At 50.5% G+C, this 25,795-nt stretch overlaps 10 protein-coding genes across 10 annotated transcripts; 7 read left to right on the top strand and 3 right to left on the bottom strand.

Moving 5' to 3' along the window:
* Positions 1–201: 201 nt before the first annotated feature.
* Positions 202–2,199, top strand: HETIRDRAFT_325127 (uncharacterized protein; the record flags this gene model as incomplete). The annotated part of the gene is made up of 6 exons (XM_009551525.1): positions 202–253; positions 330–384; positions 435–466; positions 525–730; positions 784–1,082; positions 1,134–2,199. The coding sequence occupies 6 exons, from the start codon at positions 202–204 to the stop codon at positions 2,197–2,199; spliced, it is 1,710 nt and encodes a 569-aa protein (XP_009549820.1).
* Positions 2,200–5,015: 2,816 nt separating this feature from the next.
* Positions 5,016–7,052, top strand: HETIRDRAFT_245334 (uncharacterized protein; the record flags this gene model as incomplete). Its single annotated transcript, XM_009551524.1, has 7 exons — positions 5,016–5,408; positions 5,463–5,802; positions 5,858–5,944; positions 6,004–6,111; positions 6,172–6,358; positions 6,418–6,565; positions 6,615–7,052. Coding segments are annotated over 7 exons (1,701 nt in total), but the record flags the coding sequence as incomplete, so codon positions are not given.
* A 768-nt stretch (positions 7,053–7,820) lies between these two features.
* Positions 7,821–9,940, top strand: HETIRDRAFT_56130 (cysteine peptidase C50; the record flags this gene model as incomplete). Its single annotated transcript, XM_009551365.1, has 4 exons — positions 7,821–8,663; positions 8,720–9,432; positions 9,482–9,646; positions 9,700–9,940. The coding sequence occupies 4 exons, from the start codon at positions 7,821–7,823 to the stop codon at positions 9,938–9,940; spliced, it is 1,962 nt and encodes a 653-aa protein (XP_009549660.1).
* A 553-nt stretch (positions 9,941–10,493) lies between these two features.
* Positions 10,494–11,133, bottom strand: HETIRDRAFT_387827 (uncharacterized protein; the record flags this gene model as incomplete). The annotated part of the gene is made up of 2 exons (XM_009551523.2): positions 10,892–11,133; positions 10,494–10,843 (listed from the first exon to the last, which is right to left on the bottom strand). Exon 2 carries the CDS (start codon positions 10,818–10,820, stop codon positions 10,494–10,496), a length of 327 nt encoding a protein of 108 aa, XP_009549818.1. The 5' UTR covers positions 10,821–10,843; positions 10,892–11,133.
* Positions 11,031–11,213, bottom strand: HETIRDRAFT_325917 (uncharacterized protein; the record flags this gene model as incomplete). The annotated part of the gene is made up of 1 exon (XM_009551522.1): positions 11,031–11,213. One exon carries the CDS (start codon positions 11,211–11,213, stop codon positions 11,031–11,033), a length of 183 nt encoding a protein of 60 aa, XP_009549817.1.
* Positions 11,214–12,853: 1,640 nt separating this feature from the next.
* HETIRDRAFT_325846 (uncharacterized protein) lies at positions 12,854–14,618 on the top strand (the record flags this gene model as incomplete). The annotated part of the gene is made up of 4 exons (XM_009551521.1): positions 12,854–13,225; positions 13,277–14,041; positions 14,112–14,423; positions 14,511–14,618. The coding sequence occupies 4 exons, from the start codon at positions 12,854–12,856 to the stop codon at positions 14,616–14,618; spliced, it is 1,557 nt and encodes a 518-aa protein (XP_009549816.1).
* HETIRDRAFT_478912 (uncharacterized protein) lies at positions 13,846–20,066 on the bottom strand (the record flags this gene model as incomplete). Its single annotated transcript, XM_009551520.1, has 18 exons — positions 13,846–14,041; positions 14,112–14,423; positions 14,511–15,108; positions 15,176–15,275; positions 15,338–15,394; positions 15,479–15,691; positions 15,751–15,839; positions 15,895–16,315; positions 16,367–17,088; positions 17,136–17,208; positions 17,278–17,414; positions 17,452–17,579; positions 17,639–17,823; positions 17,883–18,250; positions 18,493–18,922; positions 18,979–19,366; positions 19,494–19,986; positions 20,033–20,066. 16 exons carry the CDS (start codon positions 20,064–20,066, stop codon positions 15,068–15,070), a joined length of 3,879 nt encoding a protein of 1,292 aa, XP_009549815.1. The 3' UTR covers positions 13,846–14,041; positions 14,112–14,423; positions 14,511–15,067.
* Positions 20,067–20,285: 219 nt separating this feature from the next.
* Positions 20,286–20,704, top strand: HETIRDRAFT_67169 (uncharacterized protein; the record flags this gene model as incomplete). Its single annotated transcript, XM_009551377.1, has 4 exons — positions 20,286–20,308; positions 20,365–20,456; positions 20,510–20,604; positions 20,667–20,704. The coding sequence occupies exons 1-4, from the start codon at positions 20,306–20,308 to the stop codon at positions 20,702–20,704; spliced, it is 228 nt and encodes a 75-aa protein (XP_009549672.1). The 5' UTR covers positions 20,286–20,305.
* Positions 20,705–22,238: 1,534 nt separating this feature from the next.
* Positions 22,239–22,521, top strand: HETIRDRAFT_223794 (uncharacterized protein; the record flags this gene model as incomplete). The annotated part of the gene is made up of 2 exons (XM_009551519.1): positions 22,239–22,314; positions 22,376–22,521. Coding segments are annotated over 2 exons (222 nt in total), but the record flags the coding sequence as incomplete, so codon positions are not given.
* A 2,218-nt stretch (positions 22,522–24,739) lies between these two features.
* HETIRDRAFT_453912 (uncharacterized protein) lies at positions 24,740–25,429 on the top strand (the record flags this gene model as incomplete). Its single annotated transcript, XM_009551518.1, has 4 exons — positions 24,740–24,764; positions 24,827–25,032; positions 25,086–25,309; positions 25,381–25,429. 4 exons carry the CDS (start codon positions 24,740–24,742, stop codon positions 25,427–25,429), a joined length of 504 nt encoding a protein of 167 aa, XP_009549813.1.
* Positions 25,430–25,795: the final 366 nt, after the last annotated feature.

The following is a 25,795-nucleotide window of genomic DNA, read 5'->3' as shown; positions in this document are numbered from 1 at the left end:
GTTTGACTCTTCTACCGTCCCGTGTTAGGACAGACTGACTCCGAGGGTGCATCTTCCACGTGGCGCCGGTACCGGGGCCATGCTGACTCATCTCTGAGTAACTTCAAGCTTGGTAAAATCCTTCGTCAGTTCGACAAAGCCTTCCCCTCATCATCGGGATAATTCTTTCCCCTGTATTCTATCTCAAAAAAGCTGACCGCCATGGAGTTTGTGCCATCGCCTGCAGTGCATCGAGTGCTGTGCGCTGACTGTGGTAAGTGCTTCTTTTGCGTACCATCGCACTGCAAAGACATCTAATCTACACAACACTCGACGGCCAATTTGCTCAGGAACCCCCATCGTACCCAACTCGGCGAACTTGTGCGTCAATTGCTTGCGCAATACGTGAGTACGTCTGGCCATTATCTGCTCGCGCATCCCTGAGAGATATACAGGGTAGATATCACGGAGGGGATCCCTAAGCAAGGTAAGCGGATTTACCTCACGCCGATCCGTTGTGGGAGGCTAAATTTCTCGGATCATAGCATCTGTATCATATTGCCGAAACTGTGAACGTTTTCTCTCGCCGCCTCTAGCATGGACTATTGCACGACCCGAATCTCAGGAGCTCCTTGCCATTTGCCTAAAAAAATTGAAGGGTCTCAATAAGGTTCGATTGACTGAGGCTCATTTCATCTGGACGGAGCCGCATTCCAAGCGTTTGAGAGTATCGCTGACGATTCAGAAAGAGGTGCGATTTCAAACTGGTGGTCAGATGAAGCATCATGACTGATCATTTCACAGGTCCTTACATCGACTATCTTAGAACAAATTTTTGAGATTGAATATCTCGTCCAGCACGGACAATGCCCTGATTGTACGAAACTAGCAGCCAAAAATACCTGGAAGGCTCTTGTACAAGTCCGCCAGAAAGTGCCGCATAAGCGCACGTTCTTATATCTGGAACAGCTTATCTTGAAACACGGCGCGCAAAAGGATACGATCTCCGTGAAGGAGGTCCGAGATGGTCTAGACTTTTTTTACAGCCAACGAAATCATGCTCTCAAAATGGTAGAGTTTCTGGCTAGTGTGGTTCCGATCCGGTGAGTATCTTGCATTGTATCTCAACCCGGAGCTTACAATCGTCGAATCAGCACAAAATCATCTGAGCGCTTGCTCTCTTCTGATACCCACACCAACACGGCGACCTTCAAGCACACCTATTCAGTTGAAATCATCCCCATATGTAAAGACGATCTTGTCGTTCTTCCACCAAAGCTTGCGAGATCCTTGGGAAGCATTAACCCACTGACGGTCTGCACGCGTGTGGGCAACTCAATACATCTACTAGATCCTGCTACCCTTCAATCATGCGAAGTGACGTCGGCAATGTATTGGCGGACGCCCTTCGAAGCGCTTGCCACTACTTCGGAGCTTAGCGAATTTACCGTTCTTGATATTGAGGCTTCTGGATTGGCTCGGGGAAAGGTAGTGCTTGCTGATGCGCAAGTAGCTATGTCGGGCGCATTCCGATCGACTGGCATGCAAGAAGATGACGGAATGATGGACTACGAGAGCGCATCCGCTGTAAACCAGATCTTCCACACACGGACCCACCTGGGAGCGATCCTTCAACCAGGCGATAGCGCAATGGGCTTCCATCTCAGTCACGCCAACTTCAATTCCGACGATTACGCCAACTTGCCACAGGACCGCATCCCCGACATCATCCTGGTTAAGAAGGCATATCCAAACCGTCGGAAGAAGACGAAGACGAGAAGCTGGAAGTTGCGGAGTATCGCAATGGAGGCGGGAGAAGAAGGCGAAACTGGAAGCGGGCGTGGCGTGGTTGGAAGGATGGGTGGGCGCGATACCAAGAAGGTGGAGCAGGATTATGAGCTGTTCTTGCGCGATCTAGAGGAGGATCCGGAGATGCGTGGGATGGTCAACCTATACAAGACAGAGGGTATGAAGAGCGAAAAGGCAGGATCTGGGTTAGCGGGTGGCAAGACGAGGAGAAAGGTTCAATCTGCGATGGACGTAGACGACGGCCACGGTGAAGCCGAGGTTGAGATGGATGGTGCCCCGGAGGAGGAGGAAGAGGAAGCTGATTTCCCCGAAGTGAAACTGGACGAGTTATTAGATAACTTCGATGAGATGACGCTGGGCGATGGCGATGGCGATGGTGACGGCGATGGCGGTGAGACTGAGGAATTGTAGCGCGCTGCGAAAGTCGTGTATAATAGATTTTTTTTGTGTCCTATGTAGTACCTCTCGTGATGTCGATGAATCGCTCAGCGGAAAACCTGACCCATTTCAAGTGGGCACCACAGGTTATAATCATCATGTGATTCACGCCACGCTCACGAGACTGTCGCGTCGAAATTGTTCTCGACCCGCGTTCAACCCACTCTCATCATCTTTTTCTCGCAATGCCAGCAGCAGCGACGACTAGCCGCAAGGCAGCCCCTTCTTCAATCCGTGGTGCGCCCCGCAAAGCAGGGGCGAATGCCACCTCCACCGACGATCTCGCAGACCAACTCGCATCGAAACTTACCATCTCGAAACCAAGAGTGAGGAAGAACCTACCTACCGGGACGCCGAAGGAGAGAAGCACTGCCGCAATGCGCTCTGTGAATGCGTCGTCTCAAGCACTTACAGATCTAGTTCAATCTGGATGGAAGGCTTCGAATGCATCGCCACCTAGCAAGACTCAGGCAGGACCAGATGCCGCGTCGCTCGCTGTATCATGCCAGCGTTCACTCGTGGAACTCCGAAGTCTGGATCCAGGAAGCTTGGACATAGAGAGGGCAGCGTCCAGCGTAGTAGGGAAACTTATAGCTCTCGAGCTGGTGCGTCAATACAATACACGATCTCGGCGTGCACTAGAGATAGCTCATTATTCTCAGTACGCAACTGCACTTGACCTTCTTGCGGATATGTATAGTCATCTTATTACGTTGTATCCGAACACACCACCACCTGCGGAAGCGACGTCCAAGCTACCAACCAAGACGGTCAAGTCTAACAGTCGCTCGACTGTTGATGTTTCATCATATCATGATCGTATACGCCTTCTCTCCCTTCCACTGCCATCCGCAGATGGTCCCGCTCTAGACAACATACTACTTTTACTGATCTCCACATTTTTGACACACTCCCTAACCGCTCTAGCATACTGCATCTCGCCGCCAATATCTACGCAAGTATCCGCTGCACACGAAGGAGCCATTATGAAACTCTCGAATGCTCTATATGATGCGCCCACCCTAACAGCCTGGATCCATTTATTTTCACCCTTGACTTCCAAACATTGTGATTCCTTGCTCACTCGGGCTTACACTGCTTTAGCAAAAGCGTTCAGTCAATATCAAAGACACCCACATGAGGTATTCCGCATACGATGCTATGCGCTATCATGTCTGTTGTACACCAGCCCCTCTACAGTTCAGCCCGACATGTTTTGGAATCAATGCGTTAAATTCGGTGTTGGCTTTGCTCGCTCGATGCCAGCGTTATGGCTGAACAATACCAAAGACCGGGAGCCAGAGAACGAGGCTACTCGTCTGGTTCTGTCACGTTTTTCCCAACTGCATGCTCAGGCGGAGGATCGAGAAGATAAGGACACCTTTCTTTCAGGAAAGGCCTTCGTATCATTCTGCGAATACTGGCTTGGATATGCAAAAAGAGTGAGTTAGCGAACCCTCTTGGCACCGAGGAAAACGCTGACATTATCCCTCAAGGCCGGTGACATCAAAACTTTGGACTCAGTCGCAGGGATTATGCATGCTGTCCAGATACCTCACGCGACACCGTCTATAGATCATACCGAGAAAGCTGAAGCGGTTCAAGGTCTCAATCATATCCCAAGAAAGGACAATGGAGACCAGGAATCTTCCAAGAACGATGTGAGGGATGCTAACAATGCGGATGTACCAATTCTTGAGATGGCCAAGATTAGTGCCGTCATTGCACAAACTACTGCAGTCATTGAATATGACATATCAGCGGGTGCGACTCTTTAGACTTTTACTGCGCTTCAAATAAGGTCCTGATGATAACACAGATTCTGAAGGACACGTTTCCAGCCGAATAGACGATGCTGTCGCTGCTCTGAAGGTAGCTGAGGCTCGTATGAAGGCAACAGCCTCCACACATAACGAGAGTTATTTGAGAGCAGAGGGTAAGTTAAGGCGAGCCATCGAGCGCCTAAGAAGAGCTGCCGTGAAAGTGCTGGAGAAATTGGCTTTGACCTCCTCGAGCAACATGAGCATTGCAGGGCAGGTTAAAATCATGCTTTCTCATGTGACAAACATTCTAGAACATGGACTGAAAATGGTACGTTTTATCTTATGTAGTTTGCGAATATGCTCAATTTTGGTTCTCCTGCCAGAAGCCAGACTCAGAATCATTCACCCCAGCCATCGACACTTTGTTCGTTCTTGCGCGAACTACCCTTATCCCTCACAACCCCGCGACATATGAGCTTGCCTATGAATTTCTCTCAAAAGCAGCAACGATCTTGGGACTTCAGCTTTCCAATGATGATCAGGACATGGACGATCATGTTCCACTCACAGCCATCGATGCGGAGACGTACTCCAATTACGTCCGTTGTTTGTCTGGTGCATTTCACAATCTTGCGGGGACCCTATATCAGGCTTCCAGGTATGGCCCTGCCATCAGGTTTTTGCGCCAAGGATGTGTTCTTGGGCGGCGGGCACTGCGCTCGGGCAAGAGATGTGGAATGCTTCGAGACGCAGAGGGCCAATCAGGCGAGAGCCACGATGCTGCGTGGCGACAGCTGAGAGACCAACTCACTCGTCGGTGGGAACTACTCGGAGTCTGCTACTCAAAGATTGGAGACCGAAAGGTGCGACATTGATAATCATGACTTCGCACTGGTGCTGACCACGCTGAAGTTGTCATACGACGCTTTCGTGGAGTGTATCAAATCGTACGACTTCCCTAGATCCATAGTCCAGACCATCCGAACCATGGGCCCGGGTAGCGTGTTTGATTCTTCCCCCGCCTTCAAACAAATTGGCGTTATCGTTGACAGAGTCACGTATATGGGCGCTTGCGAACTCATGCAAGATCCTAGTTCTGTCTCGCTGAGAGATGTATTGGTTAGGGACGACATCAATGACCTCTCCACCGGAGAGCGGGATTGTATCACCGGCGCCATCCTTGAAAGGCAGATACAGAGCCTGGATGGCAGTAGGTGGAAGGATAACATAACGAACGTGATCATGGTGCTTATTACGCATGCATTGTTTGTGTATGGTGCACAAAGGCCTATTAGAAGGGCTGGGGTACTGCTCCAATGTCTGGAACACATTTACTACAGCAGTGAGATCGGGATGTCTGATAGCACCCTACGTCCTGATCAGATGGGTAATGAGATCACTGATTTACTCTATGTGGAGGTAAGTGTTTTCATTCGGCATGATGATATCTATATACTCAGTCAACCTTGTTAGAACATTGGCTTGGACTCTGGATTAAGGCGCTTCTGCTCACAATACGAGGCAGCTACACATCTTTGGCTGGCTTTGCATGTGCATCGCCGACAAGACTCGCGCCAATCGGAGCTAGTCGTTCGACATTGCGAGAACGCATGTCGTATCTTGAAATCCTTCTTGATCTCACAACCGATGGCGGAAACCAGTCCTAAGGGTAAAAAGTCATCGAGACAAGCACCTCCTACCAGGATCGCGCGACCTAGGACAACAGCAGTGCGAACGACGTCAGCATCGGCAAAAGCAAAGACTACAAAGGTCGCCGCGAAAAGGTCAACGGCTGCTGCGAGACTGCCCAGAGGTAAGCATCGACCTTGAAGATAATATCCATACTTTCACCGTTTATGCTTTCCTAGAATCCATGAATCGAACAAAGTCTGACCGCAAGACGGGCCAGGAAACGATCGCTTTTGATACTTTTGAGAGGATTGTCAATCTGATCTGTGAGACGCCTGGTCCGTTTCGCTATAATGCTCTCACTAACGATAGATCGGGTCACCAGTTCTAAATGTACAGCTTGTTGGATTGTTGGGACATGTCCTTATCAAGATTCGTCTCCTTCAGATCATGCGTCGACTAAGCGAGCGATATGGAGGCGTATCGGAAGATCGTATGTTTTCCCCATCATTGCGCTTATCCTTGCCGGCAATTGACGACATGCCCATTTCAGACTATATCAAAGCCTCCATAGATCTGGCACACGAATATGTGAAACTCGGTAAAACCGCGAAGGCAGGCGTGATCTATAGCAATGCCCTTAGTTCTGTTAGAAGACAGAGCACATCTGATGAAGTCCGTATACTATTTTTCTTACGCTTTTCCGAGTCATTGGCTGTTACTGGCAACGTGGTGCAAAGGTGATTCAACTTATTAATTGTCCTTCCGAATCATTGACCATTAGTTGTTATAGTTCTAGTATTTACTGCGAGGCTCTCGCGCAAGCTGATGGCCTTGAAGGCGAAGATAAGGGTATATCCACTGTGCAACGAATTCGGACCAGAGTCGGCCTCCTCGAGCGATCTGCGATGGCCGCAAGTGCATTTGCTAGCCTTCAGTTGACTAGAGTAGGCCGTTCACAGTTGGGTTTAATATCATACTTATTGTGCTGATTAGGACGATCCTGCGGAATGCCTCATCGGGTTGCTGCAATCCCTTCGTCTCTGGAATCGTGCATTGAGTACACTTACCCGCCTTAACCGCCCCGCGGTTGGAGCTAAGAATGCTGTCGATACCTCAAACCCGTTTGATCTTGGTGACATGAAAAAGGCTATTTCCAAAATTGAAGAAGTCAATTCACCGATAGCCGAAGAACCAAAACCACAGGTCGTTCCACCAAGGCCTTTCATGGACGGTCTAGAATGGCGCATTGCAGAAGGCCTGATTCTAACGCTGCTGGCGCTTACCCAGGCTTATTTTTCACGTGGATCCGCGCGAGAAGCTGAGTATTTCTCTCAGCAAGCGCAAGATCTGGCCTATTCTTTAAATGCCCCTGCTATGGTTAGTCGTGCCTTGGCGAAGAAGGGTGAAATCCAACTTTACTTGGGGCACCTCGAAGATGGCTATAATAGCTTAGTCCAAGCGGCAGAAGTTTTGAGTGATTTACCAGGGCCCGATGCGGCTGACATTCGTCGTCTCTGCGGAGAATACAATCAACTGAACTCGAAGGACAAAGATGCACTAGAGTTGTACTCGGAGGCTATCACAATCCTCGAAGAGTTAGACAAGATGTTTTCTTCTCTGGATGGCATTGGGACTAGGTTCGTTAACCTATTATGGACTATCTACTCTTAACTGACCATTATCCAGGCACTCCAGCATGCAAGGCTCGACTCAAGGAAAAGAGGGGGTGCTACCTGCCTTATTGTCGGCCGTCCTTCGTCAACACAGTACGTCTATAGTTGTTTGCCTCCTTTCACAATAATAACTGCTACCTTCCTTAGTTTGGCTCTTGCGAGATGACATCGGGGATGAATATAAATCCTTGTTGGACAGATTCTTGGCATTGCCGCCTTCTGTTGAAACAAAGGTAATCATCGTTCACTTTACGGATTTATAACACCAGTGACCTTATTATCAGGCGGAAAAAAATGCACTACTCGCTAAACTCACCCTCCACGATGTATATGATCGATTTAGTGAAGATATGTTTCTCAACACCCTCACTGAATCAAGTAAGTTCTTTGTCTTGGCTTGTCCTGGAAGACGCAATTCACCTAGTTGGCTCTAGCCATCGCCCTCCCGATCGGCATTTCTAGAGATAAGACTCGCTCATCTCCAGCCAATCAAGAGATCCTGGATATGCTGAACGAGGCAGAAAAAATGTTTTGGTCCAATATCTCTGCCATCACGCGACGTGGGAGAGTCTCGCATATCCGTGATTCTGCAGGGTCCCTTGCGTTGATTCGCACATTCCAGACTTCCTTAGGAAAGCCGGGCAGCACAGGCCATAGCCTTATTGCCAATCTCTTAGGTAACGTAGATGAAAGCTGTTCAAACTCAGTCTCGCTGACTAGATTTCGCTCATTGACAGATGCATCTACAAGTATCACTCTTCGGCGGGAGATCCTGGAAGCTATCCAGAACAAGTTTCCTATTTTCCATCTTTCCGACGATCTTCAATGGCCCCGTATCACAAACAATGGTTCACCGCTGGCGCATTCTCCGGAGCGGAATAGCAAACGTCTGCAATCGGTTTATGAATCCGACTTGGAAGAATCTGGTAACAACGACACTTCACTCAAGAGATACTGGGAACACATTCGAGAAAAGTATCACTCTCAGGTCTTAGATGCGAAGAGCCTGCTGCACTCAAAAGCCGATCATCTACCCAGACATTGGACTGTGGTGAATATCTTTGTCACCGAGGACAAGAACACGTTGTTTGTGACTCGCCAAAGGGCTCGTCACGAGCCGCTCATCTTCAGTCTACCTCTTCAAGGACACAGGGAGGGAGGTGATGACAGCCACCTGGGTTTCAGTGATGCCCTAGACGAGCTGAAAGAGATTGTGCGCCTTAGTGACGAGGGCACAAAATCAGCTGTGAATGTGAAGATTGATGATAAGAAAGCGAGGGCTGCGTGGTGGACAGATCGAGCGGCACTGGATAAGCGACTGCAGGAACTACTGGAGAGTATTGAATTCTGTTGGTTGGGTGCTTTCAAGGTTTGACATGCCTTTCTCGCCATCCTTCGTTGCCTTTGCTCACGCTCAAAATGTAGACGGCTCTAAGTCAACCAGTCAATATGTCTACGGATGTCCTTCTACGTCTCAGGAGTCGCCTTGACAAAATTTTCAAGCGAAGTCTAGTTTCCCATGACAAGAAGCGGAAGACAAGTACCCGCCTCAATGACGCTCTTCTCGAGTGCTTCTCGATGCTCTCTCCCAAATGCCGCGATGAAGAACTTGAGGATTTCCTGTACTTCATTCTTGACCTCTACCAGCTTCACGGTACACCCGTTGCAATAGCAGAGGTCGATGTGGACCAGGTCGTATTGGATCTTCGGAGTGTCCTTGAAGAGCACGCCACGAGTACCGAGGTCATGTCAATACAGGATAGCCATCTCTTCCTGGTGCTGGACAAGAACGTGCAGGGAATCCCATGGGAATCAATACCAGTTCTACGCGGTCAAAGCGTCAGTCGGATCCCAAGCATTGATTTCCTGCTTGACCGAATGGACCTTGTCAAGTGGCATCGGACGCAGTCGAGCGACGCTTCGCCTTCGCACACGGACGACCAAGTAATAGACCGATCTCCTGTTGACCCTCGCAGCACTTACTACGTGCTCAATCCAAGCGGAGATCTCGCGGGCACTGAAAAGAGGTTCAAGGCTTGGGTGAATGATATGCGGGCTGTAGGATGGGAGGGCGTTGTTGGAAAACCGCCTAGCGAACAACAGCTTCTGGACGCATTGTTGAGGAAGGATCTTGTGATGTTGGTCGTTTTCCTGCTTACTCTTCTCTTTCTGAAATTTAAAATGCAGTTATTTCGGACACGGTGGTGCGGAGCAGTACGTGCGTTCCCACAAAATCCGACACCTTCCACGTTGCGCTGCAACAATGTTATGGGGATGTTCTTCCGGTGCTCTCAAGGAGATGGGAGAGTTCGACCGCATAGGCACCCCGTATAATTACATGCTAGCAGGCTGGTAAGTCAAAATCAATTATCGATCGTTTACAAAAACTGAAGTATGGTGGACAGCCCCACGCTGGTCGCCAATCTTTGGGATGTAACAGACCGTGACATCGACAAGTTCTCGCAGGGGGTTTTCGACCAGATACATCTAACACCTGATGATATCCGAAGGCACGAACGAGAAAGCCGAGACGCTTCCAAGGACACCTCTATCATTACAGCCGTAGCGAAAGCACGCGAACACTGCAAACTGAAGTATCTCACAGGCGCGGCACCCGTTGTGTATGGCATCCCATTCTACTTGTGACCCTTGAGCTTGAGGCGGCATCGCACGCTTTGCCTCGCTGAAATTTTTGTTATTGACTACTCGACAAACTGTGGATTTCCCTCACCTCATCTTTTTGATAATGCGACACTGGTTGTTGATCGTGACGATGTTCCAGATAACTTGCACAGTTTTGACATGCTATTCGAACAATCCACTATCCATGAATACAGTACGAGGTATTATACAATAAATCTTAATCAATAATTAGTTCATGGGCATTAGGAAACTGAAAAGGTCGCTATGACCAGGTAAAGTTGGTCAGTGACCATCAGCTGGAAGGGATGGAATTTGATCACAAGATGTTATGCATTTAAGATTTTTTCGTACACGCTATGCTTGTAGGGCTCGCGTCAACGACACTTAAACAGAACTCTAGCAGTATTCCACGACTTGGCGACTGAGTGCGAAGCTAGTCGGACGTTTCCGGAGCCTTGCATCATCTCATCGCCAATGGTAGACTCAGGCAGTACTCAGGCTATCTGCATCATAGACGATCCTTTCGCATACCTTACAAAAGGACATCTATATGGCCCTATGGTAGAAACGTCGGGTGGAGTTTCGGCCTGTCGGTCGAGAGCACACATGTTTTGCGACTATTTACCATGTCCCGGCTCCCCAGCCCGACTCCCCACGTGTCAAAATCTCTCCTTTCAACAGCACCGTGGCGCCACACCCTTTCCTCCCTACACTCTTGTTTGTCCCAAGTTAAATTATTGTGGCTGTGACAAACGAGCAGATTCCTACGAGGGCAAGCCCTGGTCGCCAGACAAAGGGCGCCCCTAACGCCGGTATCTGGGAGCGCCGCGCAGCGACCTGTCGAGAATTTTGACGACTGCATTATTTTGCGAGAAAGAGACATCTGAAGGCGTGTTTGAGGCCCTCCTTGAGCGCTAGTGTTAACGTGCCTATCGTGCGGAGAAACATGCATACGTGCGGTTGGAGCAGGGACAGGGGCACGGCTGCCTCGATGCTACGGTGCCGTGTCCATTCAACGAACTCAGAGCTCGGGTGTAGAGAGAGACATAGTCCGCGGACCCTTGCTAGAAAACATCGTGTCAACAACCCTCCGTCAGTTCGTTGACACCCGGATGGCACTCAGCCCTCGTCTTCCTCTTGAAGTGTTAAAAGCTGTCTGCGATGGGGCGGTAGCCTCAGTGGACAGGGTCTCCGACCTGGCGGGGCTCAACACAGACGTCCGCCTGAAAATTTCTCGGGTGAGTCTCGAACACTGTGGAGCAGCCCACCTCGTCATTGCATGTCGCGCAGAAAATTATCTCCTCACTGTTGTTTTGATCGACCTTGCGTCTTGCCGCTTCAAACGAACAGACCAAATTGAGGATGCCTGGGTACGAACCGAGTGATCCCAGGATAAACCAGGAGCGGTACGGCTTGTAGTGAGTAGGAAGGTGGAGCAACGAGTGGGGCTGGGCTTCGGGAGCACGAAAGGCCTCAGGTATAATCGGCCGCTGGACTATGGCTCAGATGCCATTGTCTCATGGTCCCTCATGCCGCGCATAGTTTTTCGCCATCGGGTATGACCTATATAGATCGCAGCACCTTGGTAGATCAAAACAAAGGAGGGTCTATCGGGGCTCAAAGTGCATCCTGCGAATATGGCAAGTATTAGCGCAGATATCGTGAGTTGCTCGTAGTCTTGATAATAGACGTGACTGGAGATACTGTCAACTAGCAACTCACCAACTTTGTGCATAGCTTTTAACCTAGATGAGCACGAAGGCATAGCGGTTTCCACTCTGTGAAGTAGGGCTCTTGGTGATCATCGACCAATGAATTGCAGGTTTTCTCGCCACGGTCTTGCGTAACAGATACATCAGGATGAGAGAATACCCCTAAGAATGCCCCTAACGGCCCAGTACAGAGGTACCCTGACGTGCAGGGACTCCGCCAGCGTATTTGTCAAGTTACACTAGCAATATGGCGGCGCAACGATATTAGCCGAAAGTAAGAAGATGGTTAGCCGATATTCGACAACACTTATAAGTCGACAAAGACGTCCTCGACGACTGAGCAGATAGCCAAAGTTGAATATGGGGCCCCCGACAGCGGCCAGCCCCTGACGTACTCGTACAAAGGAGAGAGGGGCGTGGGAAAGGCCGGGTGTGACGTTTGGTGTTTGTCGAGGACGGAGTGAACGGGATCCTTCTAACCACCATCACCGAGCAAAGCTGCAGTGCAACATTTAGCTCGACCACCTCTGCGAATACTCTTTAGATATCATTCTCTTAATTCTCGATGATGGCAGCCATCGTAACTGTTGCCCGCACGGCTTCACCAGACGTGCAACTATCCCCTAAATCTTCCAGAACGTCGTCTGCGCTCGAGCTCAACCGCGAAAACGAGACGCAGACGCTTACCCCTATTCACATCCTCTCTCAATCTGCTGCTGGCGGGGAGATTTCAGCACAGGAGGTGCATATTATCAAGGTCACCGATGATACTGTCCACCTTCAGTCCGGAACTCCGCCGCAGTCTCGTTTTCACAAGGCCGGCGACAATGTTCTTCGCGTCGTCGCCCGCACAGAACGTATTTCGGACGATACCCTCTCTTCAGGGCCTCCCCCTCCCTCGCCTCCAGCCAGCGAAGAGCATGTTGAAGAATCTCACCTCCCTCCATCGACCCTCAAGGGTGCCCGCTCAGAGTCGAGTCCTCAGGGGGTGACCTTCGATCCAGCGGTCAAGGATACCCACCGTGCCCCTCGCATGTCTTCTTCCTCTTCCCAGGGCTCAGTAGCAGGGCCGTCCTCACTGTCCTCCCATGTCCGGGCGGCTACAGATACCAAGGTTCACCCCCGCGCGCGATCTGACGACTTTGCGACAGAGCCCCTAGAAGACCGCACGTCCCTTTCGCAGTCCCTTCCGTCGAAAGGTTCAATGTCTCTGCATCAGTCTGCAGATGGGTATCTGCAACCGCCGCCAGTAACCACCCACTCGCGGCCGTCGCGACGTCACACCACGGACTCTGCGACAAGCAGACCGCCGCGCGTGCCCGTTAAGGGGCAGGCTGCGTATGACGATTCTGAGATTGAGGGCGAGCTGGCCTCGGATATTCAGCTGCAGGCAGAACAAATACGGCGGGAGAGGCAGTCGAAGCGCGCCAAGGCGCAGCAGGAGGCCGAGGCGGCGTTGACGCGCACGGCATCTCGGACTCAGGATGAGACTAGAGTGTTGGTCGGTAATCTGATAGGGGAGGACCACGTCAACTACGTGTTGATGTATAATATGCTAACAGGGATTCGGATCGCGGTAGGTCTGCTTGGCTTCATATATCACAGGAGTCTGATCGCTTTTTTTTAGGTTTCGCGGTGTCAGGCAAAGATCAAGCGGACGTTGACAGACGAGGACTTCACGGCGCGGCACAAGTACTCATTCGATATCATCGGAAACGAATTGACGCCGTCTGCCAAGTATGACTTCAAATTCAAGGACTACGCCCCATTCGTGTTTCGCGAGTTGCGAGAGGATCTTTTCCACCTTGACCCTGCAGATTACCTCTTGTCGCTGACTGCCAAGTACATCCTGTCAGAATTGGGCTCGCCGGGCAAGTCGGGCTCGTTCTTTTACTTCTCGCGCGACTACCGGTTCATCATCAAGACAATACACCACTCGGAACACAAATACCTGCGCTCGATACTGAAGGACTATTACAAGCATGTCAAGGAGAACCCACACACGCTCCTGTCACGGTTCTATGGCTTGCATCGCGTCAAGCTGCCCCGAGGACGTAAGATCCACTTCGTCATCATGAACAATCTGTTCCCGGCGCACAAGGACATACATGAAACGTATGACCTGAAAGGGAGCACGGTCGGGCGCTTGTATCCCGAAGAAAAGGCAGCGGAGAACCCCCGCGCGGTGCTGAAGGACCTAAATTGGATCAACAGGGAAAAGTCGCTCAACTTGGGTCCGGAGAAGCAAGCACTTTTGACGGAGCAGCTGCGTCGCGATTCTGAGTTTTTGAAGAAGCTGTGGGTCATGGACTACAGTCTGCTGGTCGGCATCCACAACATGCAGCGCGGGAATCGCGACAACGTGCGAAGGCGGACGCTCAAGGTATTCTCGGTAAGTCAGCAGCGCCTCAGCTCCCTTCCATTCATAACATGTGCTCACCGAATTTACATTGATATCGTAGCCTGACGTGCCGCATATACGCCGAAAACCGACACAAGTCAACGGGTCTTCCCCGGAGGCCGTTGCGATGCGCAGAGCCATGCGCGAGTCTGACCTGAAAGGGCTTGGCCACGGCACAATACAGCTTCCTGAAGAAGACACGGGCGACCGTCAACACTTCATTTTTTATCAAGATGAAGGCGGGCTGCGGGCGACCGACGAGCAGAACGAACTGATGGAAACGATTTATTATGTGGGGGTCATCGACATTCTGACGCCGTACACGACCGCGAAGAAGCTCGAGCATCTCTGGAAGGGGCTCTCGGCTGATCGGGTGAGTGTCATTGTGTGCCTTGCGATCTGCTAGCGCTCATGTTTTGCATCATCATCATCATCATCATCATCATCATCACATAAATAGCACAAGATCAGTCCAGTTCCACCAATAGAGTATGCAGATCGATTCTTCTCTTTCATGAAAGCGATCATGCGGGGCGGTGAAGGTGGTGCCAAGTTCAAGGCGGAGTAATCGGGGTTTCTTGTCTTTATCTTCTTTTTCTTCGTCTTTTCTTCTTTTTGTCTATCGCATTGACACAAGGACTTATTTCTCTTCGTCGCATCCAACAACTGCTTTGTACCTGCATATCTTACGCGCCTATCATATCATATGGATATTCCTATTTTTTTCTTCGCTTCGGGACTTTCATGTCTCACCACACTCTTTGACTGGGTTTTTCTTCTCACTGCGGAATTCTGCGCAAGTGCCCTCACACTCCTTATCGTTTATTTGCTTTTCGCACTGACCTTTGGTCCCTTGCTTTCCTTCCTTCGTCGGGTACCCCTAACTTCCTCCGCATTTTTTTCACCAGGCATCTCCTGCATCTTCCCGTTTGACATCGTCAAGGTGCTTTATCAGTACAAGTGTTGATACATGGGCAATACAACTGAACCTCGCTGGAACCAATTCTCCACAGCCATCTACTCGGAATCCTCTTCTTGGACAGCCACTTTCTTACGCGCTGGGTGATAAAAATCACAGGTGGATGTCAATCTGCGAGCGCTATCTTTGAGGTAAGTGGCTCTTACATCGTTTTGTCTGGCGCTTCTTGGCTGCTGCCTTTTTGCCGCGGACTCGCTTCTCGAATGCTTGATCCTCTTCACCCTGGCGTCTGTGCTCTTCGAGAATCTGGGGAAGAAAGGACGCGGATCAAATCATAGAAGTGAGTTAGACGGTGAGTGAATGCTCACACTCTCAAACTCGTTCAGCTCAGAATCTGGTTTGTTCGTGGACTTGTTGGTCCGAGCCTGGTCACCAGGGGGTCGCATCGCGATCGTCAAACGTCTAGGTCAGGATCTCATCCTGAAAATGATCAGGAAACCCGATCATACCTTCGCTAGGATTTCCTGGAAGCGGTTGTAGACGGTCTCTTCGTGCAGCTTGTCGCGATAATATTGCAAGCCCTCAATCAGCTTCTTCACAGATCTTTCTGACTTGAACGGCAGCAAGGACAGGCAAAACGCGATGTCACGCCATTGGCGCGGCTCTTCGGACAGGCGGAATCGCTGGCAGAGCTTCTCCACAATGCTCTCTGCTTGTTTCTCCTATGATCACGAAATCAGTAAGTCGAATGATGTGAAGGCGGGAAAAATGTGACGCTCGCCTTTTCGATAAAGGAGAAGATGTACTTCATGGTGCTCTGGAATGCTTCCTCGTCCACTGCATGTTCACCGACTGACAGATGGCTGATCACTAGAAAAAAAGAATATTGTCAGGTGAAGGTAAAGCGAGCGGCGCCTGGACGTACCGTCCGGCAGATTATTGTATATAGCGTTATCCTTCGTAGATAGTTCTGTGAAGAAGAGCTTCGCCAGGTCTGCGATTCGAGGCTCCTCGTCTTCGAGGCATTTCGCCATCTCACCCAGTTGACCCTTGACTTTGATCATGCCGTTCAGGATCAAATGAGTAAGCACCATAAGCGTGTTCTTCTTGACCACAAGGTCCACGTCGGAAAGGCCCTTGTACAGCTCGTTGCTGTTCTCGTCGACGATATTGCTGAAGGAAACCGCGACGTCACCAAGAGCGATGACGACGTTACTTCGGATGTTGGGATCCTTAGATGTCTCCAGGATCTTAAAAAGTAGCCGGTGGTGTTGATCACAGAACTGTGAGCTTATGCAGAGGAATTTACTGAACGACAGTGTTGCTGCCGCTCGCAGCGTCCGATTCTAAGCGCGTCAGGATCAGCAGGGGTGCATGTGAATGACTTATCTATTCACCTTGAATTTGTGAGGACTTCCACAGATATGAACCAGTAAAGGGCCATACAGCGCCAAAAGAGAGTCAGGCCCGTACAGGAGCTCGGACTCTCGGATGCCCGCTATGCGTTCGCCGATCTCGTCTTCTGCATTCCCAGCTACTTGATCAAGCTCCTCACCATCCTTGGCCGGGTTCGAGGCGTCTTCAGTCCCCGCTGCTAATTTTTCAGCTGTAAGAAGTATCAGCAACTGAGTCGGCAAATCCGAAGACAGGCGTCTCTCACCTAATTCCCTCTCGTGCTTCTGGCGTTTCCATTCTCTTTCGACGAGCTCTAGATAGACTATATGCTTGATTGCAACATGCCCTACGGCAAATAATAGCTGGCTGAGCTCAAACGCATCACCGGTATCTTTGGCCTCTTGACCTGGCTCCTGGGAGATTGATGGGTTCTGCGTCACATCTACTACTTCAGAAAGATCCTCGTCCATTGGATCTGGATCATTGGCGGGATCTGCTGAGGCTGCAGTACCTCGCTGATGAGTGAAAGCTAGCCGAGTGAGGTTCTTGATCAAATTGTTGCATAGGTCGTCCGGGTGCTCTCCTAATGCGTAGACAGTATTGATCGCCTGTTCAGCCATGCCGAACCAGTCTCGCGATCGGCAGGGATGTTCAATGGCGTCTTGCAACTTCCGGAAGATAGGGTTTTCCATGTCAATTCGCACATTATTGTCCATGAGCGAGCCTGCAACCACGCTCAGTAAATGGATAGCCCTCCATCAACACACACACCTTTGACTTTCTTAGCACTTCCATTCAAACGCTGGAGAGCTACGCAGGTATACTTGGCTAAGATTAAATCAGCCTGACATGATGAGGCGCATTCGAGCAGTCAGATGATGGCCGCCTATATAACTGCATGATAACGACTCACCTTCCCTAATGGCCCCAAACCCACTCTGAGGAGAGTATCGACTCGATCGGTCACCACACTGCGTCGTGCCAGTGCTAGCATGCCTAGAATGATGATTGCTCCTCTTCGTTGCTGCTTTGGCAGCTGTCTGTCCGAGCCTGGAAATTTTATGAGACCTCAGTGTTGAAAGAGCACCGCTGGACTCACTATACACCTGCCAAAGTTTGCTAATTACATCACTGTGTATCTGCCCATCATCCATCATATATCGCATCATTTCCTCGAGGCTAGTCAGTTCGGCAAGGGTGGCGTCGTATGTCAATCTGTCATCAATAATGTCAGATGCTCTGCGCAGCTCGAATGACAAGAACAAAATGCTCACTCAATCATGTTCTTCGCAATACGATTGACCTGTTGCTTGGCTTCCATGTCGGGAAGGGGGTCAAAGTACAAACTTCGATAACACTCCAGTAGCCTTGAACGTACACCCTTCAGTTCCTTACCATCTTCTGACACAGCATTGTTGTCCTTGGTCCAGATCAGATGAAGCATCTTCTTGATCCCAGCCTGCGGTAATTACCAGTTCGTGAGCGTTGTACAACCCGACAAAAGCAAAAGCAAAGTACCTCTGCGCTGTCAAACTGATATTCATACGCCACACGGAAGAACTCCATAGCCTCCAGCACCTCTGCCTTGTTTGTTGACCCTAGCAGTTGACTCAGCATCTCCATCGCATTTTCGATCTGCCGGATAAAGTTGAGCCCTTCAGCGTAGTATCGCTTTCGAAGTCTGAGGTGCAGAATTTGGTTGCTTTCGAGAGCTGCGAGTGCGGCTTGCTCGTTCGTAAGAGCCGCGATGTCCATCTCAGATTTGCGCCCCTTCGATTTGACCTTCCTTTCGCCTTTGGAACCCTTCTTCGGGCGAGGAGTACCTTCCATGTCTTCGTCCATCGACGCATCTTCATCTTCGCCTTCTTCATCCACATCCATCTCGTCTTCTGCCCTCCGTTCCACATCCTTCGACCTGTTGGTGTATGTCAGCCTAAGTCTATAAGAATGATATGGAATGTGCGCGATCACCTCCGCCGTTTTTTGGCCTTCTTGGACGTAGCTTGTTCATCCTCGTCTACATCTTCCCCGTCCTTGTCTTCATCTTCTTGCTGTTCATCTTTGATTCCCTGCAATTTATCGTCACCCTCTCCCGCCTCGTCACCATCATCACCTCCTGCTACAGCACCTCCCAATGTCTTCTCCACCTTCGCTAGCTCTACAGCGACAGTTTGATATCTGTTCTCCCACTCCTTGAGTCCCAGAAGACCCCCGTGCATCAAACCGTACGGATGTGTGACGACCAGTCTGACTAGTAGAGCTACGGCGCTCTTTCGAACGCCTGCGCCCTTGTCTTCCAGAGCACCTACCGCCGCACGAGCGATAGCCAATCTTTGTTTGGGGAACTTGACAGGGAGATCGCAAAGCCGGGCCAACACCGTAAACACCTTCGTTCGAACATAGGAAGACAGATCAAGTGTGCGCTCCAACAAAAGATCGTAAAATCCGTTCAGTTGCTTCTGGGTTTGATGTGCATCTGCCATGATATCTGGAGATGATGCTAGTTCCCGGATGAGATGGCCGATGATTTCGACAATGGCCATTCTCATAGGATAGGACTAGCCCTCCGCTCCTGTCAGTAGACAACCACGGTCTGCATCATTATGCGACTCACCTCTGAATCCAAATGAGCCAGGAGCAAACTAATCTGTTTGAGTACTGGCCTTGGCGCCAACTCTGCAAACCTGATTAAGAACTTGGAGAAAGCGCGAGGACCTTTGGTATCCTGAGCATTGAAATTTTTCGCCGCTATTTCCCTCAAAATCTCGTCACCAAGCTGACTGTGGTCAAACTCCTTCGCTAGAACCGTGAGGCACTCGGCCATCGGGTCGGAGAGGTGCTCGAAATATTGGAGAGACTGCATGATGCTGATCTGAGCACCGAGGGCGTGACCGTGATGTTTTACTGCGAGACATATAACTTTGTAGATCCCCATCTTGATATGAGCCGACTTCATATACTGCTCACTTTCAGTGAGCTGGTAGACTGGACGTGTCAAACACCTTGAAAGAGTACCAAATTTTTAGAACACCATTGAAGGAGGCGACGCAAATGAGCCGATTTAGGAAAGCATGCATTAATCATGCAGTACAGAGATGGGAAAGAAGAAATAATGATATTATGGCTCACCCAATGAATGTATCTCTTTCGCCCGTCGTGGTCCACAATTTGTTCGTCTTCAACCTCAACACCTTACTGATCAAGGCAAGTGTCGGAGGTATTTGGTCTTCCCATGACCATTCCGCCGCCTTCTGCTTCGAGTTGTGTCGGGCCTGCACGTTCTTTCCTCCTCTGCCACGGCGCGACCTCGAAGGTGCAGCAATCATGACGTCCTCGCCCCCAGATGCTCTCACCTTCTCTGCTGCCGTCACAAACCACCCGAGTAAGAAAGCGTACATTTCTAGAGGCGCTTGGTGTGCCACATATGTCTGTTGATCTTCCTGGTCCACGTCGCGTATCGCAGCGTCTGTCTGAGTGAGAAAGCCTGAAGACAGAGAGTCGAGTAGTTTGCTCATGAGAGGGCCGGAGAGAATATCTGCGTCCTTGAGAAGGCTTCGATAGATGTTGAATATGCTAGTGTCCGTGATAGAATCAGATGATTCGGAAACAGCGCCAACGGCCTCTGTGTGATCATCAGACGAGCCTCGGTGTGCGGAAGTACAACGTACTGTCAAGCAAGCCTGCAACTGCGGGAGGGTCCATAGAGCGCACATCGTATTCACCTTCAATGTCATAGTTACTGAGGTCTTGGATGGCCTGCAGTTCTTCTTGAAGGTCGAACCTTGACATTGTCACCGCCGTTGTTGCATGAAGAACCCGCTGGCCACAAACGGACGCGTTTTCGACGCGTCCGTCACACTAAGTCATGAAGTGTCACATTCAGTCACTCTTGTCACTCGGGCCAATTCGCTGCTCACTCATCCTCACCCGCTCCCACTGTCATGGTTGGTATCTATACGTCCTTCTTGTGCGCTATTCCTCTCAACGGAACCCTTTCTAGATCATTCCTGTGCGGTGTTTCTCTTGCGGAAAAGTTGTTGGGGACAAATGGAACCAGTATTTGAAGTTACTTTCTGAGGACAAGAGCGAGGGGTACGTTTCCTTCAGGTTCACATCTCTAACTCGATTCCATAATCTTTCTTTAGTGACGCTCTGAACGAACTTCAACTGAAACGGTACTGTTGTCGTCGTATGGTCCTCACGCATGTTGATCTTATCGAAAAGCTTCTCCATTACAACCGTGGGTTTTTTTTTTTTTACCTTTTAGTCAGGACGAAGACTACCCAAATTGTTTGTACTTAGCCATGGAGCGAACAAAAGAGAAGAAGGATTACCTTTGATTCCCACCCTCCCAGTAGCCTTGTACGATAATGGTGTAATACGAGGACTACACCAGACTAGACACCGAAGTGATCTGTGCGAGGTCTGAAATGAGCTTTCTTGGTATGTCTAATCTTGTTCATTACTTATTTACGCCTGCAAGTGAGGATCGACTTGTATATCTGAAGGTAAGTAGCACGCTCAATATGCAAATCCGAGTCTGCCATACCGAGACTTTTGAAGATGTTAGATGCGCAGTAATCCACCTGGCTACTTATGTTCCGAAATTTTCTCAGTCAGTACTAGGCATCTTCTGCGGCACCTCTAGCCCCTTTACAAGAACCTGCTGTGCAGACATGCGCATACAACGTGGTGGCCTGCGCGCCTCGGGCCACTTACAGAAATGACATCACTTTCTCCGAGATGTGCTATCAATCCGCGCCGTGGCATAACGTTCCCCTCTAGCACGCTTCCAAGCGCAGCCGCAGAGAGTAGGATGCAGAGCTCATCAGAAAAGCATGTGAAACGCCTCGAGAGATACGTCAGTCTCGATCTCTACAGGCAAGTTAGCTCCTGGGCCACAAACTTCGACCATTTGCCCTCCATAGCGGGTCTTTCGCTTTTTTCGTTGACCGTCCTCAACATTCCTATATCTTTTTTGAATCATGCGATCTGCACGGTGCGATAACCGCTCACGCTCGTGGCCATCTAGCCAGCATGACATTCTACCACACTAGCTTGTGCTTCCGTCTTCCTCAACATAAGTAAACTGGGCGCCCGCATCGGGATCGCGGAACATTCGAAGCTCGCAAGCTGCGACATGCGAAGAAGACAGTATGTAAGGATGTATGTTGACTGCGCGCAGATGGTAGGCCAGTATATATCTCCCTGCGTGGCTTTGAGTACGTCTTGACGCTCAACTCTTCGTCAATCTCCCCCTACAACAGCTCAATTTGTCCGATGGATTACTACCACACTTCCTCGTTTGAGACCGACATCGACAATCAGGAACTAGCCGATATTCCCAACGAAATATTTGATACGATTACCAGCCCTGATCTATATTTTGACACAACTCACATACCCACCCGCCCACCCGCATCCTCCAGCTCCACCTCTTCTTATTCCACAGATCCTTCTGAGTTTCCGATTGATATGCCAGAGTACAATGAGGATCATATGGGCACCATTCATGTTGAGCTCGACCAATTTGGTGCTCAACCCCCCCTTGGTTGGCCTATCTTCCCTTTTCAACGATCATCCTACCCCCATTTCCATACACCCTTCTCTGAGGCTACTGTGGAGACCACCATGAGCCTCAAAGAAAAATTCTCTCACCTTGTAATTTCGGCCTCGGACCTAGCCATGCCCACTTCATTCATAGATCCTTCTGAATACCTGACTAACATGCCGGACTTTAATCCCGAAACTACAGCCATGCTATCCTTCCCCCAACAACAATCCTATCCTAAATTCCAGCAACATTTCTCTGATCCCAGTGACGAAGACACAGACCTTGTATCTCAGGAAGGAATCCTACCTTCCTACATATTTTCGGCCCCACAACCATATCCGGACTTGCAGCAGCAAGCCGCGCCGCTTGGAAGATTTCTTTGTCACTGTGGTCGAAGTTAGTCATTTTTGCCTTCTTTTTTACCTTCATAATGTTGACTGATTTGTATACATCTCAGGCCTCACAACTGCATGGAATTTGAAATCTCACATGAAATGCCATGATCCCAACCGCGTGAAACCCTACCATTGCCCGCACAGGGGCTGTTTCTATTCTTCAGATCGTAAGAACGACCTACAAAGGCACATGACCTCTTGTAGCCACACTTAGGTGCTCTTCGACACCCACAACGCATGGCAGCTCTTAGCCATGCGTTTAAAGAACTCAAATAGGTTTGTCTTTACATATCCTGACCGTACGCACGCTGATCATCACTCTCGCTCTTCTGCTTGTTCGCAGCCTCTAGGCGCTTGATCATGCACCACGCCGCCGATCCTGTACGTGCTGATTGTCGTATAAATGTAAGACCGCGTTCGTAAATTCTTCTGGTCTGCGATTCACCGGTTCATTTTAGGTCTAACGATGTGTTGATTCTGTTTTCGGCGCATGTACGATAGCGCGTCGTTGTCCTCGTTTCGAAAGTCACTCGTCTGAAGTTCTGTTCACCCGAGAATGATCGCTGCTGTGTACGTCTCGGTCCTGTTTTGTCAAGTCTCACTCGATTCGAAGTGTAGAACATGGCTCAAGTTCGAAAATGTATTGATTTCTGTCGTGACTATGTTAGACTGCCACGAAGCGGCCAAGCAAGAATCTGGATTTTTCCAGCTCATGTTGCACATCCTCCGACCTGAGGCTTTCAAATCTGAATCGTGCTTGTGCCAATGTCAAGTCTCGGGCAAAGTACAATGGAGCTCAGCACTCATCCTCGATGATCCTCGTGCCGCTTCGCATCTACAACGCCAGATGTCCTTGATGGCTCTGTAGTACAGTGGAGCGCGCCTCCTTATGCAGCACCGGGAGCTCTTCGAATGTGTACTCTATGTGCGCAGCCCGCAATCCAGCTTGCCTCTGTTTCCATGTACTGAATTTGTCATACACTAAAGCCTCGACAGATATACTTACAAGTTGCCGCTTCTTCGTATCGCTACTGGCCAGGGTATAGAAGATCGTACACCGACCTGTATGTGCAACGTGCTCCTGTCGAGCGAAGGCTCTGCAGCGACCATCATTATGCTTCGTCGTCCCCAGTGGCCCTATCCATACTAGTCCTAGCATACTTATGGCACATCCGTTGTTCGTAGAAGGCAGACGTCCGTCTAGGTGTGTGCATCAGTCAACCAGTGATTGTTCGTCAGCTGTTGACGGGGCTAGAGCCTCTCAGCCAATGCTGAAGCGCTGGATGCGATGCACAGCGGCTGCCTATGGCATGTCGCGTACGCATCCTTACATCTCTATGCGGCGCAGTATTGGTGGGTTTCGCGCGGCTCGTCTAACCCATCCTTCAATTCCCATCATTTTCTCAAGCGTCCCGTTCAGCGCCCATACATTGATCATTATCTCGAGAGCAGTTGGGGATCATGTGTTTGGCATGCGAATGTCTTGATGCGCGTCGGGAATTTCACACAGATACAGCATTCCTGTTCGACCAATAATGGGATCCTCCATACCGGCAATAATGAAGCCAGTCGATTTGACTTCTGCGCGCTTGCGCGTCGTTAGTAATTACACAAACTTTTACGCACGTCGACTTATGTGCTCTCAGTAGGAAGGGTGACTGCAGCTGCAAAGAGTCAACAGCTTTTTGAGCGCAAGTTATATGAGGTTATATGCAACTGGTCGCGTGCCTGTTATCCCTCGCGTAACCAAGTCAACGTCGCGGATTCTTTGATGTCTTTGAGAATCTGATGCCTCCTCTCTCTGCGCTTGGGTTGGACGACTACTAGCTGGTTCTGCTGCTGCGGTCGGATGTGTATCATTGCAGGCTGTTGTAGTAGGTAGCAGTCGCAAGCTGTCGGGGATGCCAAGCGCATCCTCGAAGCCCGAAGCCTACCGATCATGAAGCTCAATTTGCGTGGCGTCGGCTGGGATTCACTCACCTCCCGCCTCCACTCGTCTTCGACGGGGTCAATCAGGATCAATCTCCGCTTTACGTCCACCCGGTAATCAGGTCAAACATTCAGCCCGAGCGAGCCCAGTGCGAGCCCTCGAGGGAGTTCGAGGCTCGAGCCGACAAGTCTCCATATTACAGAGGCCGAGCAAACAGGCGTCAAGGTCGTTCGCAATGACGAGCGCGCGAGGGGTAAGTAATAAGCGTAAGTAAGCCAGCGCTGTCAGGCCATCGGGCTATATCCACACCCGCTCGTCAGCGCCCCGAACAGCCGATTCACACCCGCAGGGCGCCGCAACACTGAGCAAGTCGTACATCTTCGTACATATCCCGACGTGCCGGTATTTGAGTTCCCGAACCGATTGAGCTGCTGCGTGTTCCTGCGTGTTCTCAGCGGGCGCGCTGGTGTTTGGGCAGTGTTTGGGCTCGTGGATCATGGACGATGACGTGCACGGGCCAGGTCGATAGGGTCAAATTTGTGCCCAGCAGACAGGCGCACAAGATAAAGTGGCGCGGGCGTAGCCGCCCCTGAACGTCGTCCACGCGAGCCGTCGCCGACCGCCCGACGCCAGCAACAGGGCACGATCCTCAAAGTCAACGATGTGTTGCGAGTGTGTTGCGTCGACGATGATATGGTTGCGGATGTATATGCTCATGAACACGCCAAGGACGACGACACCGGTCTGTTGTACGGCGGGGGGATTCGGATTCGCGTCTATCGCAACCGAGTATGAATGATGTCACTCACGGCGGGCAGCCTCATACAGCGACCACAGCGTAGTGCTATACGGATGCGCTGTCGTCGACCGACAAGGGCCGAACCCGCGACCGCAGGCACTACAGCAACGTGAGAATCCCCGTGCTCGCCGTTGAGTACAGCGTACAGCGAAAAGAGCGCACTGCGGCCGAGAGGATGCCGTTCGGACCATGCGCAACCAATGTGTGGTCTGAGATGTCGCGCCTGACGCTCTGTTCTGTGGCTGAGACTGCCGCGGGCGATGATAGGTAATGATGCAGGTACTGCCGCCCAGCCGAGTATCTGAGACGTTGACCGCTGACAATCTGGCGCTTTACAGTATCTTCTTCGCTGGTCAGCAACGGAGACTAAGTCTGGCGGGCGGCTGATCTCGTCAGTGGTGGGTGAAGCCAGCTTGAGATTTGGAGCCGGTCGCCCGGGCCGAGTAACAACACCATCACAGAAGCCGAGAACAGCTGAATCGGCTTGGGCAAAGTCTTGGACCGACTGAAAGGTGCAACTCCATTTCGTTCTGGACGCTGGGCGACCCCAACGACCGGGCGAAAATATTACATTCATGAGTCCATGTTGGGTCAACCAGCCTAGAACGGTGAATTCTATTTTTATGACTCAGGACGATCTACCCTGCGTGATTAATTGACGATGAATGCGGTGAGCGCGATGGACAGGACAAGGATGGACAGCGCCAAGTACAAGCACTGCTGTATCTGCTCGCCAGAAAGAGACGTGCATAT

Source organism: Heterobasidion irregulare (genome assembly GCF_000320585.1).
Source record: "Heterobasidion irregulare TC 32-1 unplaced genomic scaffold scaffold_09, whole genome shotgun sequence".
Taxonomy (NCBI): Eukaryota; Fungi; Basidiomycota; class Agaricomycetes; order Russulales; family Bondarzewiaceae; genus Heterobasidion; species Heterobasidion irregulare.
This window is presented reverse-complemented; position numbering and strand designations above follow the sequence as displayed.